Here is a 16267-nt window from a genome sequence, read left to right as displayed (position 1 = left end):
AAGTTGGAGAAATGAGTATTTGGTGGGTGATATTGGAGTGAGGGAAGGAGAGAGGATGGTGAGACAGATTCCCTTTTACATGAAGAATATGATAACAACATTTGAAAGATTGGGACATAAGTCATTGGGGTTATGCTGTCACAATTTTGTATTATGAATCAGTCTGTACCTGGACTCTATTATGGAGTCAACCATTGTCTGCACCTCCTTACACTAGTACCACAAAGCAGGACATGGAGTGAGAGAGGGAGAGAAGGTGCACACATTAAATAATTAATGGACAATATATTATAGATCAATAGTTTAAAACATTGGGATCTGACTTCTTTGAACTTCATTTTGGAGTTTTGCAAAAATCTAGTCACATAACATTTGGAATCACATGGAGTAATGTAGGGGTGCGGCTAAATAGCTAGCTAATTAGAAAATAGTGGTTTCAGTTCAAATGAATATGGACCCAATTTTGTAAAATCAAACCGATGTCGATTTGATGCTAAAGATGTAGTGAAGTTTGAACCCTTTTAACTTGGATTCCTTTTTATTTTAGAATTTGATTACTTTGCCAATTATTGTTTAGTTCATCTGATCTACAGTTCTGGGATTCTTTTTTTTTTTTTTTTTATTTATTTAAAACGATTTTGGGAGCCATAAGTGAAGAATACTTAGTGGAATTGTAATGAAGATTATTACACAGGTGATCATAATATGTATAGGGGGGACAGCGAGCATAAGTTTTTTTTGCTTTAATTTGTTTTTAATACCATGAAATTAAACTTTTAGTTGTATGAGAATATAATAATGTGCATAAATAAACCAGGTGAATATTTTTCTTCCTAGACTATAATAATGCATGGTTTATATATTGATTTTGAAAAATAGAATATTTTTATTTAATAATGATAATTCAATAGTAGTAGTATTATTTTTGGGACATTATCATTTTACACCTCATCGTTTGCATGTGCTCAACATATGAAAATCATAGACTAGTATCAATTTTCAAAATCTACCCTACGACCTTCATAGACAATGACCTCGGCAGCAGAAATTCAATTTTGTAATTTGTGTTTAGTTGTCGATTTTATCGTTGTACTATTGTTGGAGCTATATTGTGGATGTCGTAAAATTGGCACGGTGTGACACGCCGAAATTCTGTGGAGTTCTTTATAAAAAATTACACCTAATCTGTGATTGTCGTTAGAGAGAAGGTTATGAAGACGCACAAATTGGAAGTGCGGTGATTGCATAGTCTATTGTGGACATGCAAGAATGTTAATTGTGAATTTTGGCATGCCGTGTCACTAGAATAGGGGTTGTTCGGTATGGTATACCGTACTTTGAGTGTCATACCGTATACCGTACCGAAAGTTACGGTATGACAAAACATCATACTGATACCGTACCGAAATTTTCAATATACCGGAGTTCGGTATACCAGAAATTCGGTATGACAATTTTTGATACCGTTACCATACCGTATATTCGGTATACCGTACCGCATTTCGGTATACCGTACTTTTGTAGTATACCGAACTTCGGTACGGCATACCGTTATACTTATTATTCCGGAAAATACTATGACTAAAATATTAGTAAAAAACAATTCTATTGTTCAACTACTTCAAAAAGTATAAAACAATTACACTCCATACAATCATTCTAATATTAAAATTTATAAAACTTTGACAACCAAACCAAAAATAAATTATAAAATCATGAGAACATTATCTTCATTTCTTAAAACCTTGTTAGTGAATTTGACAAAATACATTCCTTGTAGATGGAACTGAAAATGGAGGATCCTAACCTGCTATAAATAATAATAATCCTATAAATATAACATAAATATTATATATAGGTATATATATATTTAATAATCAATGGTATACCGAAGTGTCGGTATATACCGAATCTTCGGTATGCCGGTATATACCGGCATATACCGGTATACTGAAGATTCGGTATGCCATTGTATACCGCGGTATAGGAAATCTAATATCGTTACCGTATCGAAGCTTTCGGTACGGTATCATACCGTACCGAAAACTACGGTATACCGAAAAATTGGTATTTTCGGTATTTTTTTGGTACAGTAAGTCCGGTATTCCGATATTTCGGTATAATTCCCCACCCCTACACTAGATACCAATTTAGTGCAAAACAAAAATTGTTGGGACATAAATACGAATTTTTTGAGACGTTGGTTTATTCTTTATTTCAATTATGCTTACACTAATAAAGATATATCCATTGAGTGGTGGAGTTCAGATTTTGATGTTGATATATAGCATAAACCAATATAAAAAGTTGTGGATTTTTTGGTATCGACGTCAATGAAAACAGCTATTACATCGGCAATACAGGACGCGTGCGGGAAGATGGATAGTGAGAGAGAAATCGTCAATGAATTAGTAATAAAAAGTAGATTTACATACAATAGCTATCGTTAAAAGTAGTGTGGACGTCGAAAGAACCGACAATGTTGAAAAAACAACAGTAGTAGTGTAAAAACCATTAAGATACTCTTCTGATCTTCCTTGAATACATATTCGGTCAATTATGTATACATTTATTTTTTTTATGAATAACTAACATGAATAATGAGTAATAGTACTATAAATAAGTAATCAATGAGAAGTATAACCTTCTCTCTATAAAAAAAAAACGAACAATTCAAATCATAATAAATCTATGGTTGGCAAAAAAAATGAAGTTCTTTACAAATTTTCAATCAATTCAAATATTCGAAATCCCTCAATGTTGTCTACCACTCAATATTTAGGTGTAGCCAGCGGCGGAACCACACAGAGCCAAGCCCCCGCACCAGCGGGGGCTTGGCCGGCACCGGACCCAGAACCCCCCTGCTACGGTCGTCCTCCGCCAGGTCTCCGCCCCAGATTGCTTGAGGAGCCTGCAATCCAGACCGACGCCGTTCTCTGTAACTGGAAATTGAGAAAATGGAGAAGACGACTATTTGGGCTTTTACTTTGTTACTGGGCCTTTTGTTGACTAGGGTTGTTTAATAACATAATAAACAAAATAAAATAATGAAATTAATTGGTATTTTGACCGATTTGATAGTATGACAAATTAATGTTGTAAAAAAGCTAGTTAAAAAATATACTATTGACATTAATTTGTAAAATTATTTTCTTACATTCCTAATAACAAATTATTGTTATTGCTAACTTTTATGTATCAATATTTTCTTAAAAATTAAGGGATACTCTCAAAAAATTAAGGAATAATTCAATTTCAACTACAACTAATTTAAATAGTAGTAGTACATTTCAATTCCGAATTCAATTGAACTGATACTTTGATTTTCTCAATTGTAACAACTTTTGTCATAAAAAGTATTCTTTGTTGTCGTAAAAAGTATTTTTCTCAATTAAACTTTTTGAGAAACTTATAGATTTGCAAAATAGAATGAGGGACAAACGGATGAATGATATCTTAATTATATACATTGAAAGATAAATTTCAAATAAAAATTGAAAATGTGACCTGTGGCACATGTCGACTCGTCCAAAACTATTATCATCTAGTGTCCGTAAAAATTGTGCGTATATTACATGTAAAATTTAATACTACATCCATTCCCTCATAGTTGAGGCGAAACTTTTCAGCATAGTGTTTTAAAAATGGATATTTAGTGTGTTCACTGTTAAGTAAATATATAAAAAAATAAGAGAGTGAAATAAGAGTGAGAAAAAGTGTTTATTATTTTTATATATATGCAAATGACTCAACTATGATAAAAATTTTCAAAATAGAAAATGATTCAACTATGACGGAACGGAGGAAGTATTTTGTATTATATATTTTTTTAATTTCAGCCCCGGCTTGTATAAATTTCTGGTTCCGCCACTGGGTGTAGCCGTGTAGGTAAAAACAATACACCAGTGTTTTTGAACATATAATAGACATCATCATATATACCTCGAAAAATCATCCTTGTTTTAATTGAAAATAAGATGCTGTTTTGCTGTAGGTCTGAGTTGAGAAAATTATTCCAACCTATATATTTAGGAGAATCATCAATTATCCCAACCTATGGTATTTAGTTATAATTTGCAATAATATCTAATATTTATATATCCTCACATGTGAATAATCAGATTATACAAATTTCACTAAAATTAAATAATTACATAATTAAAAATAAAAAAGATTACATACTTAAAAACAACTACATTTACATTAAGAGAATCCCAATTTAGTCTCGAGACTTTTCAGAAAGCGAAGGTGCATTCGCAATTTCTCCTCATTCATTTGAGACGTATTTTTGTTGTAAGCTTTGTAATACAAACTCAACAAAATTGCCTCGCTAAAATTTTCAAGTGCCACCTGAAACCCCTTCATATCCTCCGCTGCCGCACTGCTCGTGGCTATCGCCTCCCCCTTCGTCTTCGTCTTTCGTTTACCCGTCTTTCGCCCAATCACAGGGCTACTCGGCTCCACATCAAAGCTCTCACCCCCGCCACCCTCGCTTGGAACAGGGTTGGCTTCGCCGTTGTTGAAGAATTGGCCACCGGAGCTGTACTTGGCTCTCTTCGGTGAAGCTTCTCCGTTGCCCGCCCATTTTTTGCAATGGCGAACCTTCTCCCAAGTCTTTACGTGTTTGAACGGTTTCTTGTTCTCCTCCTGATAAGTGGTCATCGCCTCGGTTAAAATATCCACCTCATTCGCCTCGCTCCTCCCTCGCGACTCGAGATTATTGTAGATGACGCAAAACTTTTTGATTTCTGGGTTCGCCCTATCGAAGTGGGCTCGAAGCATACGAGATGTGCGCTGCGGGGCACCTCCCGGGCGCACCTCGTTATACCTCTCCGCGACTTTCTCCCAGAAAGTCCTTGCTTTTAGTCGGTTGGCGATGATTGGATCTTCGGTGATGTCCACATAGGCTTGGAAAATTCGCAGGGTCTCCTCCGCAGTGTATGAAGTTCGTACATCCCGCATGGGAATGTCTACTTCACCGAAATGGTGGGTGTTGTCGAGACCGTGAGGAGACGACGAGTCTTGGAAGGGAGACGAGGACTGTGCCGGTTGAGAAGGCATTTCAAATGATGGCAGAGTGCTTGGATCATATGGTATAAGCCCCTGCATAATGAAATTTGGGGAAAAAAAGAAAAAAAAAAAAACTGAGGATAATAGTAGAATTTGGAAGAAAATGAAAGAACAGAAAATTGGTTTTTACCTTCTCTACCACTTCCTTCTTCTTCTGAATACTATCCATTTCCATCTGAAGAAAACCAACAGTAATCTCAGCAAAAAAAGGCCCAAATTTAGTAATCATCACTGTGTTTCAAACAATTTACTAACTTTAATCGGCAAGCTAGAAATTAGAATCAAGGAATTGCAATGAAATTCAACAATTTGATAGCCTTGGAAATCAAATACAGTGATCTCTGTGAATTACATTGAATAATTCATAGCTAAATATAAATTCATAATTATTCAACTGGCTGCTCAATCGAAAAACTACCATATGAATTTTTAGTTAAATTTACGAAGGTGCAAATTTAGTACTAATGTTCAAAGAAGCATAAAAAATGAATTAATCAATTCAAAATCAAAGAAGCTCCTTTAATTCTCAGCTCAAAACAGTGCAAAATCAGAGGCGGAATCTAATACCTCGTCGTATTCATTATTCTCGGTCTTAGGTTGATTCAGCAGCTTCGCTTTATCTCCTGTTCAAATTCATAAAAGAGATTAGTGAAGAGCTAAATTCAACAATGGCGAAGAAAATTCAAGATAATTAAGAAGTGATTGATCACCTTGATTGTCTGACATGGTCGAATTCTAGGGCTTTGGCTCGCGAAATGGGAATTTGGTAAAGCTGAAGAAGCTGTGTGTTTATAGTGCTTGAAAATGTGAACCCACGTTATTCCTACATTCACTATTTATGGGATTTTAAATCTATATTTGCCAAATGTCAAATGCTAGTGTAAAATTGTATTATCACATTCCTATAAATTTATTTTAGAAACAATTTTATTTTTCTAACAATCAAAAAAGTTTCATTAGTAAAGATGCTAACAATCAAAATTGGGCAAATGCAATAACATAATTATTTCACGAACGCATTGTTAAGCAATTCCAGACAATGCCCTACAGCTGATGAAACAGTTTCTTGGTCTTTCAGCATTAGGAAACAATGCAAATTAGATTTAGGATCATAATAACTACAACTCAGATAATAAACAGCCTCATAAGTGAAAAATGAAGATCTTGGGTTGGTTTCACAGATTGAAATGGGCTGTTTGAAATCATCAGTGATTGAGATCTTGTTAGGTTCTCTTGCGCTTGAGCGTCTTCAGTTGATTGAAAATGTATGCAATGACTTCCTTCAGAGTGGCCTTCCTGTTTTCTTTGAAGTTCCACAGCTCCGGAACCACATAGCACCCGCTCGGGTTGTATTCTTGGATTTCCTTCAAGGCTGTAGCAACGGCGTCATAGATTTCTTCTCCCCATTCTTCTTTGAGGTCGACTAGCAATTCGTCGTCCTCTTTCAACACGTGCTGCACAAGATTGAAGTGAAAGTTCTAAAGATGGCAAGTACTGTAACTGATATAGTATGAAATAAAATGTCAACCATGATAGGCAAAAACTGATTAAAGTCATTTGAAGTTACCTGAGCATTCCCCTTGCTATCTTCAACGACTCGGAATGGGTGCCATTCAGGATTCTTTAGCTTTTCTTGCCACAGGGAGCAGAGCTCAAGAGCCTTGATATCAGCTTCTTCGGGTGGGTATCTTTGCTTGCATGCATTTTTGAAGCTTTTCTCATCGAGCTCGCCCATTCTCTTTATCCCTATATTAACTCGGCTGCTGCTCAACATATCAGTTAAACCCTGAAAACAAATTAGAGCAAAAATGCGTTAAATACAAGAATAAAAGGCGAGCTCCTTCAAACAGAGGCAAAAAGTGAAATGAATACACGAAACTGTATCTACGACAATCTTTCTTTACTGCTTTTAGCATATTATTAGTTACTATATGTGGAAACTGAAAGCAGACATCATAAATTTTATACCGCCATAAGTTCCTTGCGAGCCTCTTGCAGCTCATCATTGCTTTGGCGCTCTTTAGCAAGCAATTGCTGGTTGAGATCTTCTAGACCATCCAAATTCTCTTTCTTCTCCTGCAGCTGCTCGTTCATCTGATTTATCTTCTTCTGAACAGCTGCGTCGTCATCACCTCCCATGTGCTTCATTACCTCCAACTTTCCTTTGAGTTCTTCTATTTCCATTTCAAGCTTTTGCTTCTCGTCCAAATTTCTTTCTAACTCGAGAACTTTCTTCAGCGCCTCTTCCTTCTCTCTCTGCGCATTGCAATAGATGTTATGATATGAAAAGCAATAGAAAAAATTAACTGGATACTATATATATGTAGAGAGCAGAGTTATAATGTGCATGCTATAAAAGGAGGAGGAGCAGTTAAATTGCAGGTCATACTTTTTGTTCTTCAACCAGCCTCAGCACATTCTCGTCAGCTTTCCTTTGCTCCTCAGAAGCCAATTGAAGTGCACTGTTTCTCATGTCATTCTGCCGTAAAATATTAAAGTAGTACACCACCAATTTAGTTTCATTGTAACATGTAATCAAAGATGAGAAGTATACATTACACCAAATAGTTTCTCATATCATTCTGACAGAAAATATGAAAGCAGTACACATTACCAGCAATTTAGTTTTGCTCCATTATAATAACCAAAGACGAATACTACTATAAGAAGATTGGGAGGAAGATAATAAATTTGAGTACACACACTCCAGATAATTAGAAGCTGAAAATTCTATTGTAACATGAAAGGCATAAGAACTTTTGCCTAAATCATAACATTCATATACCAACCTGATAGAAATTATATCTACTACTTATTAGAATATTATGCCAAACCAGTAAATCTGAGTCAACATTTAGAATGATAAATAATTCTTCTAATTAGTATCAGAAGAGAATAGCTTTGGCACACTAGTGAAGCTCATGCTTAGATATAAGAAATCAAGGCAGAAGTGCAACTTCATTTTTGGATATACATTCATATAGACTACTGATACATGCTATGGAAAAGACTTGCCTTTTTCTTCTCTTCTTCAAGTTTTTGTCTCTCACGCTCAGTTAATGCCTCGCGGCTTTTCAGCTCTTTGCTCCAGGAATCAAGCCTCTTCTTTTTACTCTCCAATTCTATGTTCAGCATTTCTTGTTCATCCAAAATCCTCTTTATGTGTTCACGAGCAATGCGTTGAAGTTTTTTAGTTTCTGAAAACAAACCAGACTCAGAAAAACCATGCTTATGTCACAACAAAAGATTTTGCTAAATGAACCATTAGAAATTATAACTTTGATTATAAACTGCAAAAATATATTGTGAATAAGCTCAGCAACAGCCAACTAAAGTTGTGAAGGTAGATCATGTTATGGAGTTGGATATCTAGCAAAGAGTATGAGCAAGGTTTGGCAGGACTCAGGAAAGCAAATGTTCGGAGCAATGATAGGTTTGAACATAAGATTTGTTTATTGGAGACATGCATACAAACACTCATTTATCAATCAGAATCTGACACGAACATGTGGGAAAATGAGACAATCCAAAAAGACATACCTTCATAGAAGGATCGGTGAAGTTCATCTTTCTCTTCAAGCATCCTACTCAATGACAACGTCTTCTCATTGTATTTAATCTGCAACTGATCCAAATTTTCATTCTTCAAATCAATTTCATTGACCAAATTGCCAACGATCTTGTTCCTATCCTTGGTCGCTTCTTGCACAAGGTCAGCGATCGTCTTCAGCTCCGCTTTCCTCCGAAGATAGTCTCCCACACTCCCTCCTGAATTATAATCTTCTTCACGGGCAAACCAGCCATACAGATTAGGCCCTGGAGAAGTTCTTCGTTCATCCCATCCTTTCTTGCTTCGACCATCAGCTTCAAAGGACTTCTCAAATTCCATTGCATTCTTGAATCCAAACCAATCATGATCAAATATTAGAACGGCTTGTGCATTGTGCTGATGGTCATCCCAGAACATCTCAATTTGGATAGGCTTGTATTTGGAGAATTTCTTTAACCAGTAAGCACCACGATCTACAGAACCACCATTCTTTGGCTCATCTTGTATATTGGAAACTATCCCCACCCATGGCCAACAATACAGCTCGCTCTTCTCAGGTTTAGGAGCGGGTATAGAAATGGTAGGTTGAGGCATTGGCTCGGCCTCATCAGCCATGTCTTTTTCCAGGAAAGTTGCCAGAGCTAGATGGTTAGCCTTCTGCTTTGCACTTCGGCTGGCAGCACCTTTAGCCACTCCAATAGCATGCTGAAGAAGATGATTATACTGATAATCTTGTTTCTTCTTACCAGCACAGAAAGGACATCTAAGAGAACCTTTTGGGCCCTTTACTTTGTAAGTACCCGCCTTAAGTAGCTCATAAGGCTTCTCCTTATATTCATTTATTTCTGAGTCACTGAAATCTGACTCTTCATCTGAGCTGCTGCTTCCCATCTGAATGACAATCATTTAACATTCAATAAACACTAAGAAGACAACACGAAAAATATTGAAAGAATGATGAAGAAGTAAACCAGACCATAAAAGATCACCATATATAAAGAAGCGGGCAATAGCATCATTAATTATCAATGTACTATTTGGGGGAAAATGTAAGTTGTCAAGCTTGCATGCTGCAGTGTTATAATGTACAGGGCAATGAAAATTTGTTGATGAGCTGGTCGTTTAATAAAACAAAATGGAATTAGACAAATGTAGTCGGTGAAGTAAGTAAAACAAAATTGCAATATCAATAGGAATTGGAATGGACTTTAGAGGCTGAACCTAGGAGCGTTTGTTCCATAATTAAGCACAAACAATCATGTCAAGGGTATGTAGACATTTGCTGAGACGAGTGTACACAACCAAGTGAGAACAAAACACGATTCACAAAGTCAGCACTCAAATAAACTGATCCTGATCCTGCATTCTATGATACACAATTTTCTAAACAACTAGATCATGTCTTCTCAAGTGTAAAGCGTTTAGGAGGATACGAAGCTGGAAAAAAGTAGCAATATCAATTATTAGTAGCTCGTACAAAATCAAGTACTATGATAGAAAACTTGAGAACAAAAAAGGACTCTTGAAATTTTGAGACCTCTAGCATGAGATTAGAACCGGCAACCGATACAACCAACAGCAACAGAGAAGATTTACGCAAACCAGATACTAAAGCGGTTCCAAAATCCAACACCTAGGATAATAGTAACATACCACAGCAACATTGCTCTACACACATTTACTGTATATTTTGAACAAATTTTCGCAAATGTCATATTTCCACCGGTCACTGCACCGACTCAGCTCACGAAAAAAAATAAACAAATTATGCACAAATATCACACTGATTAAAAAAAACTTCAACTGCAACCAAACTCCCGCACTCATTTTCCCTTCCTATTGAATCAAACACCGCTAGAATCAGAAATGCGAAACAATCTTACCTTGTGAGAGAGGAGGAGGTGCTCCGGCGGATCGGGTGAGGTCTCCGGTGAATAATTCCGCCGCGGAGGAGATTAGGTGGCGCCGGAAATCCCACCTTTGAAGTGAGAGAGGGGTAGGGAATGGAATTAGGGGGAAATAAGTGAGAAATTATGAATGGCAGCTTTAGTTTTTAGGCTCTAAGATAAATGGAAATAGGCAAATAGGAGTGAGTAGCTGGTAAAAATGAGGCGGGCCCACATTTTTCAGTTCCAACGTCCTATCTCCGAATTCAGCCGTGACCGTTTCATAAACGACAATTCATCAAGGACGCCATCTTGGCTCGACTCTCGATTATAACGTTAAAATACTATTGTCCCTACTTTTATACTAGTAGTAATATAAAAAATACTAATAATAAATAAATTAAAATAATAATACTAGTATAGTGAATTTTAAAATAGCTTTAAATAAAACTTTGTGATTTCCATTTCATTATTAAATATGGAGTAAGAAATACAACTACTACTATTTCCTATCTTCATCAATAAATGAGTACATTGCACACCCATTTTGGTATGTTTTATTTTATGCTATTTTAAATAGTAGAAGTAATTATTTCCCGAACATCATCTCAGCTCTCAAAATTATCTTATTATTATCAATTAGCAAAAACAAAAATACATAAATCTGTATTTTTGCATCATATATTTAATTTAATCAGGGGTGTCAAAACAGGTATTCGGGTACCCACACCCAATTTTGTAAGTACACGAACACAAAAAACACAATATTAAACTAGTCAATCTTTACCTATATTATTCAACGAGTATCCCGAACCCACAGTTGCAGGTACCCAAACCCATTGAATATGTGCTGAATGAAACGAGCAACTACAATATTTATAAAGATTGTGGTCAAGTCCTCTTTCATCCATCACCGATGTCCGATGTGGTATATATTTTTTTTCAATCTTGAAATACAAATTGACTTATAAGAAGGGACAAACATATCAAAATTGAAAGTTGCGTGCATTTCTTTAAATCCACTAAATTACACATTAATATTTAATTTAATTATATACTGCTATATTATTAAAGTTAGCTTTACTTATTTTCTTAATTAAATATCAATATATGGAAAAATAATGCTGTCTAACTCTATTTTTAACACTATACCTCCAGTAAAATAATAATATCCCAAGTAGAAACCTTTATAGGACAATATTTCAATAAAAAAATATTGTAAATCTTCGATCAAAAATGAAATTTCATAAAATATTGTCAATAAAATACTCAAATATTTTACAGATGTTAAAGCTAAATAACAAATATTCTTAATCAATTTGGTTTACTATGCCAGAGAATTTTTTGCATTTGTTTATATATTTTCCTTTTAATTAGAGAACTAATACCTTTAATGTGATAAAAAATTTAATTAACGATTTTGATTTAACTTATTTTCTATGTGAAACAAATGGGTGTATGCATCCTGATTTAAGCTTAACCATATAACTGAAATCGAACACAAAGCCTATTGATGGATGTAATAAAACCATGCTCTTTTAAATAGGTAGGTAAATAGGTTCTAGATATTTCACAGCTTCATACTGAACTCGCATTTCATTCAATATATTGCATTCTGCAATATAATTACAAGCGATATATGTTACTGAAACAAACACAGATTTTAACAGTGATCATTTTTCAAGGTTGAGCCTTCCATGAAGAAGAAATGTCAGCAACTGCTTCCCCGACCGTTAAATAGAGCCCTTCCAACCCGAGCGAGTCCAAGATATTGGAAAGGTGCAGTTTCTCCATCACACTTCCGACCGGGTTCACCAGCACGAGCTGCACAATCATGTTTTGGATAAAATTGGAGTTTTATGGTGATAGTGAAACATGAGATGTAAAAATACAAGTGTGACATATGAATAGAATGCTTACTTTGAGTGATCGTTGATTGAGTACCCTCCGGAGCTCTGTGATCAGATCAATACCACTCGTGTCTATTCCTGTCACGGCTGATCAAAAGACGAATACGAGGAGCCATTGAGCAAAAGTTCGTGTGTTTACTAGCAAATAATCATAAAATGCAGCGAGATATCAAAACATAAAGTTATGGACATGTTATTGTGTTGTGACTCTTACCGGTCATATCAAGAATCACACATTTCAAGTTGTTGCTGCTGTGTGATGCCAGCCATTCTTCCTCTTCACGAATCCATCTCAAAATCCTGCAGTAGTTTAGGAACAGAAGACCTTATGGTATTACGCCCCCACCCTTCGAATATAAGGCAACCTAGCTACTAGACAATGGGCTATATACTGACCGTTCTTGCAAGTAGGTAGAATTCGCAAAGTAAATAGGCGCTTCCACTGCGAGGATGAAAAATGACGGGATCCTCACGGCCTCTTTGTATCTGTTGAGGCTCTGATACACTCGAGTCCCTGGAATGTTGCCTAAAGGCACGGTGTTAGGCCTAGTGACATGTAGCAGAATCTTGAACACTGATATCCCAACCTATAATTCATGTCAAACGTGAATGAGATAAGTAGCTTCTTTCAACAATAACGTGTGGTTTCATCGAGAAGATCAGAAACAAGAACATACTGCTATAGCAAGGCCAAGAGGCACTGAGATGAACAGAACTCCGACAAATGAGCACATTGCAGCCAAGAAATCAAGTTTGTCTACTTTCCAAAGCTCATAGGCGCCTTTGTAGTCAATTAGGCCAATCACAGCAGTTATGATGATTGCTGCAAGGATCAGGTTCGGGGTGTAACGAAACAGTGGCATCAGAAACAGCAGAGTTATCAGCACAGTTGCAGCCATCACAATGTTCGACACCACAGTCTGTGCTCCAGCATTGTAGTTCACTGCTGACCGCGAAAATGATCCTGAAAGACAAAATCTCAAACATTATCTAGTTTGTGTTGTGGTCGTGTTAAAAGAATGCGAATAAATAATGCTACCTGTGGTGACATAACATGAAGCGCAAGAACCAGACATGTTCATTAGGCCAATGGCCATCATCTCTTTGTTCCCGTCGACTTGGTAGTTTTTTAGCGTTGCAAATGTCCTTCCGACTGCAATCCCTTCCTACACAAGAAGAAAAAAATCACTAATTTCACTATGTTACATGGTTTAAGACGCGACATTGACTGGAAAAGTAGAGAGAACTTACTGTTAGAGAAAGTATGCCAGTGATGAGACCAGTTTTGATCGCTAGGCCTATATAACGCCCGCTGAAGAACAACATGTTGGCTGATGGCGGATTTACACCCCTGGGCAATTTCCCTATCTGTAGATTTGGATTTTTTTTCCCACATAAGATGTATAAATATTAACAGTCTCATCATTTATGGGAGAAACTGACTTATTTTCTTACAGTTTGGATGTCAGGAAGCTTTGATTTGAGGCATGCTACTAGAGCAGTAGACAGAATAACTGATGTTAATGGTGCAGCTGCTGAAATCCAAAACAGTTTCGGATTTCTCATGCTCTGCATTCGTAGTTAACATCATCAACGAAACAAGTGACACAACTCAGAGAAATAACACACGAAGAAGATATTAAAATACTTACAATATGCCTGGTGATAAGTAATACAATCAGAAAACAGACTCCCATGACTACTGTCTGCCATGACCACTGCAGAGGTGAAGTAACTCAATAGTTTAGCATTCTCTAAATTAAGTATAAAACTAGAGATAAACAGAAAACATATAGTAATTCAACAGGGTTTATGTAGTTTTGGATCAATAACCTTGGCTATATCTTTTGGTATAATATTTCAGAGGAAAATTAGTAGCCAACTTTGAAGATGAAGGAAGCCGGCATTGTAAACATTAGAACATGAAACCATAGTTTTGAAATGATAGTATTGTTCTAAAGAAATTAGAGATTCTACCTCATCTTTATGAGTAAAGACAGAAGATAAAACTGCGTTCATTTGCATCTTGCTCGTGAAATGACTTATCCCAAGGAGGCCTTTTAGCTGTTGCAACGCAACAATGACTGCAGCACCAGCCATAAATCCGACTAGAGTTGCCTTTGACAAAAAGTCGATGACAAATCCTAATCTGCATACCACACAGTTAATCAATCTGTCAAACACAGAGTTTTCAAAAAAAATTGAGACAGAAACACACTGTTGAGCCTTAACCAATGCTACAGTATCATCATTCTTGCAATAAATCATAACAAACTACTGAAATTTTTTCAAATTTTAGAAAAAATTTGGGACAAAAAACTCTCAACTCTTGACCAATGCACAACATCATCATTTTTGCAAGAAAACCTCTCAAATCATTGAAACTAATGCTCGAATTATTGCAGGTGAAGAAGATTTTCAACCTTAGAAAGCCTAAAGAAGCCTGGAACAGCCCCGCGAAGAACGTTGCTGTGAAAGCTAGTTGAAGGTAGAGAGCCGGTTGCTCTTCCGCGGAGGCAGCTTCGTGGAGCATTGTCCCCATTACAAGGGACGCAATCGAGACAGGGCCCACCGCGAGATGCCTAGAACTCCCGAGAACAGAGTATATCAATGGAGGTACAAAACTTGAATCTGCATGCATCAACATATCATGGATCAGATGCTTTCAAAGACGAAAACAGTAAAAAAATGATTTTTTTACACTCACAGAGTCCGATTATGGGTGGAAGATTCGCCAACTTTGCATAGCTAATCCCCTGCGTCATCGCATACATGTGCAACAAACAATTTCTCAGTTTCAATTAAGAATCACATCACAAACTCACAATCTACTCTACTAAAAGTGTAAATTCTCATCACTTTTCAGTGTGCTAAGTCAAATTCTAGTACATTGAAATTTTTTTCTAAATTGAGCAACTCAAGCTCAAAACACAGCCCCCAAAAATCAAAATCAAAATCAAAATCAAACTAAAATTAAATCACTACCTGCGGAATTGCGAGGCTAGCAATCGTGAGGCCGGAAACGACGTCGGATTTGAGGAGCTTGAGAGTATAATGTGGCGCCCACTGTAAAATGGGGAGGAAAAACTGAAGGCCTAAAATGAACTTTCTAGACGGCGACTGATCCTTGAACTTATGGAGTGGATCGTCGGGGAAGAAAATCTCCAAGAGGCGGTGCCGGAGCTTCTTCGCGGTGGTCATCGGCGGCGGAAGGCGCACTTCGAGCACTCCTTGCTCCGACATTGGCGTCGTATTTGACGGATTTGCAGCCACGCTTGTTGAATTTATTGCCATTTTTTCTACTTTTTTTAGTATTTTTTCCCCCCCAGTTTTTACGTGTTTTACATGTATAAAACCTCTGTGTATACAATCGAAATGGGAGGGAGATGAATTTCAGGGATTGAGAGAGGGATTTTTGGATTTCTTCTGCAGTTATGAGGCAGTTTTAAGAAGCCAACCTTTGCTTTTTATAGTAGATTTTACGTGGACTCTTGTTTTTCCTCATCATTAAAGGTGTATTTCGATGACTTCTTTTTTTAATTAAAATATGTGCACATTTTCTCAATTTTTTATTTTATCATTTTTATGAACATAGTACTAAGTAAATAATTCAATTACGTCATCAAATTAAAAAAAAATATTAGGTAAATTTCTTATTTTTATTAGTATTGCATGATAGACTATGATTTAGCCAAAATTCATGATGTTTTATTTTGCCTGATTACAAAGTGTGAGCATGAGATTCTGTATTTATGCAAATAACTGAAAATAGTGTTTCGGATTTGAACCTTCGATTTTGTATTTATGACATGAAATGAAATGAATTGAACATGATTCATCTTTCAACCTTC

General features: G+C 36.3%; 3 protein-coding genes across 3 annotated transcripts; all 3 read right to left on the bottom strand.

Annotated features, from left to right (window-relative positions):
* Positions 1–4110: 4110 nt before the first annotated feature.
* Positions 4111–5871, bottom strand: LOC125204482 (glutathione S-transferase T3-like). Its single transcript, XM_048103145.1, has 4 exons — positions 5781–5871; positions 5638–5693; positions 5201–5245; positions 4111–5103 (listed from the first exon to the last, which is right to left on the bottom strand). The coding sequence occupies exons 1-4, from the start codon at positions 5794–5796 to the stop codon at positions 4204–4206; spliced, it is 1017 nt and encodes a 338-aa protein (XP_047959102.1). The 5' UTR covers positions 5797–5871; the 3' UTR covers positions 4111–4203.
* A 180-nt stretch (positions 5872–6051) lies between these two features.
* LOC125208054 (factor of DNA methylation 1-like) lies at positions 6052–10661 on the bottom strand. Its single transcript, XM_048107602.1, has 7 exons — positions 10504–10661; positions 8611–9511; positions 8086–8267; positions 7460–7549; positions 7039–7326; positions 6638–6856; positions 6052–6524 (listed from the first exon to the last, which is right to left on the bottom strand). Exons 2-7 carry the CDS (start codon positions 9509–9511, stop codon positions 6294–6296), a joined length of 1911 nt encoding a protein of 636 aa, XP_047963559.1. The 5' UTR covers positions 10504–10661; the 3' UTR covers positions 6052–6293.
* Positions 10662–12039: 1378 nt separating this feature from the next.
* Positions 12040–15836, bottom strand: LOC125208182 (probable sulfate transporter 3.4). Its single transcript, XM_048107763.1, has 13 exons — positions 15402–15836; positions 15124–15172; positions 14840–15047; positions 14394–14565; positions 14069–14134; positions 13872–13985; positions 13668–13784; positions 13456–13582; positions 13094–13380; positions 12813–13003; positions 12631–12716; positions 12427–12503; positions 12040–12330 (listed from the first exon to the last, which is right to left on the bottom strand). Exons 1-13 carry the CDS (start codon positions 15708–15710, stop codon positions 12187–12189), a joined length of 1947 nt encoding a protein of 648 aa, XP_047963720.1. The 5' UTR covers positions 15711–15836; the 3' UTR covers positions 12040–12186.
* Positions 15837–16267: the final 431 nt, after the last annotated feature.

Source organism: Salvia hispanica, chromosome 2 (assembly GCF_023119035.1).
Source record: "Salvia hispanica cultivar TCC Black 2014 chromosome 2, UniMelb_Shisp_WGS_1.0, whole genome shotgun sequence".
NCBI lineage: Eukaryota > Viridiplantae > Streptophyta > Magnoliopsida > Lamiales > Lamiaceae > Salvia > Salvia hispanica.
Note: the sequence above shows the minus strand (reverse complement) of the source record. Positions and strands in the feature narration are given on the sequence as shown.

Bases quoted from the DNA above. Each gene is read 5' to 3' on its own strand.
- LOC125208182 (XM_048107763.1), bottom strand. From the start codon at position 15,710: ATGGCAATAAATTCAACAAGCGTGGCTGCAAATCCGTCAAATACGACG. The intron at 13,381-13,455 runs GTAGCATTATTT...TTTGTCTTTCAG, and splicing joins TTCATGTTATGTCACCACAG to GATCATTTTCGCGGTCAGCA. The intron at 12,717-12,812 runs GTCAGTATATAG...AAACTACTGCAG, and splicing joins TCTACCTACTTGCAAGAACG to GATTTTGAGATGGATTCGTG.
- LOC125204482 (XM_048103145.1), bottom strand. The intron at 5,246-5,637 runs GTATTAGATTCC...GGTTTTCTTCAG, and splicing joins AGAATAATGAATACGACGAG to ATGGAAATGGATAGTATTCA. The intron at 5,104-5,200 runs GTAAAAACCAAT...TTCATTATGCAG, and splicing joins AGAAGGAAGTGGTAGAGAAG to GGGCTTATACCATATGATCC.
- LOC125208054 (XM_048107602.1), bottom strand. From the start codon at position 9,511: ATGGGAAGCAGCAGCTCAGATGAAGAGTCAGATTTCAGTGACTCAGAA. The intron at 7,327-7,459 runs GTATGACCTGCA...TGCAATGCGCAG, and splicing joins GGCTGGTTGAAGAACAAAAA to AGAGAGAAGGAAGAGGCGCT. The intron at 6,525-6,637 runs GTAACTTCAAAT...AATCTTGTGCAG, and splicing joins ATAGCAAGGGGAATGCTCAG to CACGTGTTGAAAGAGGACGA.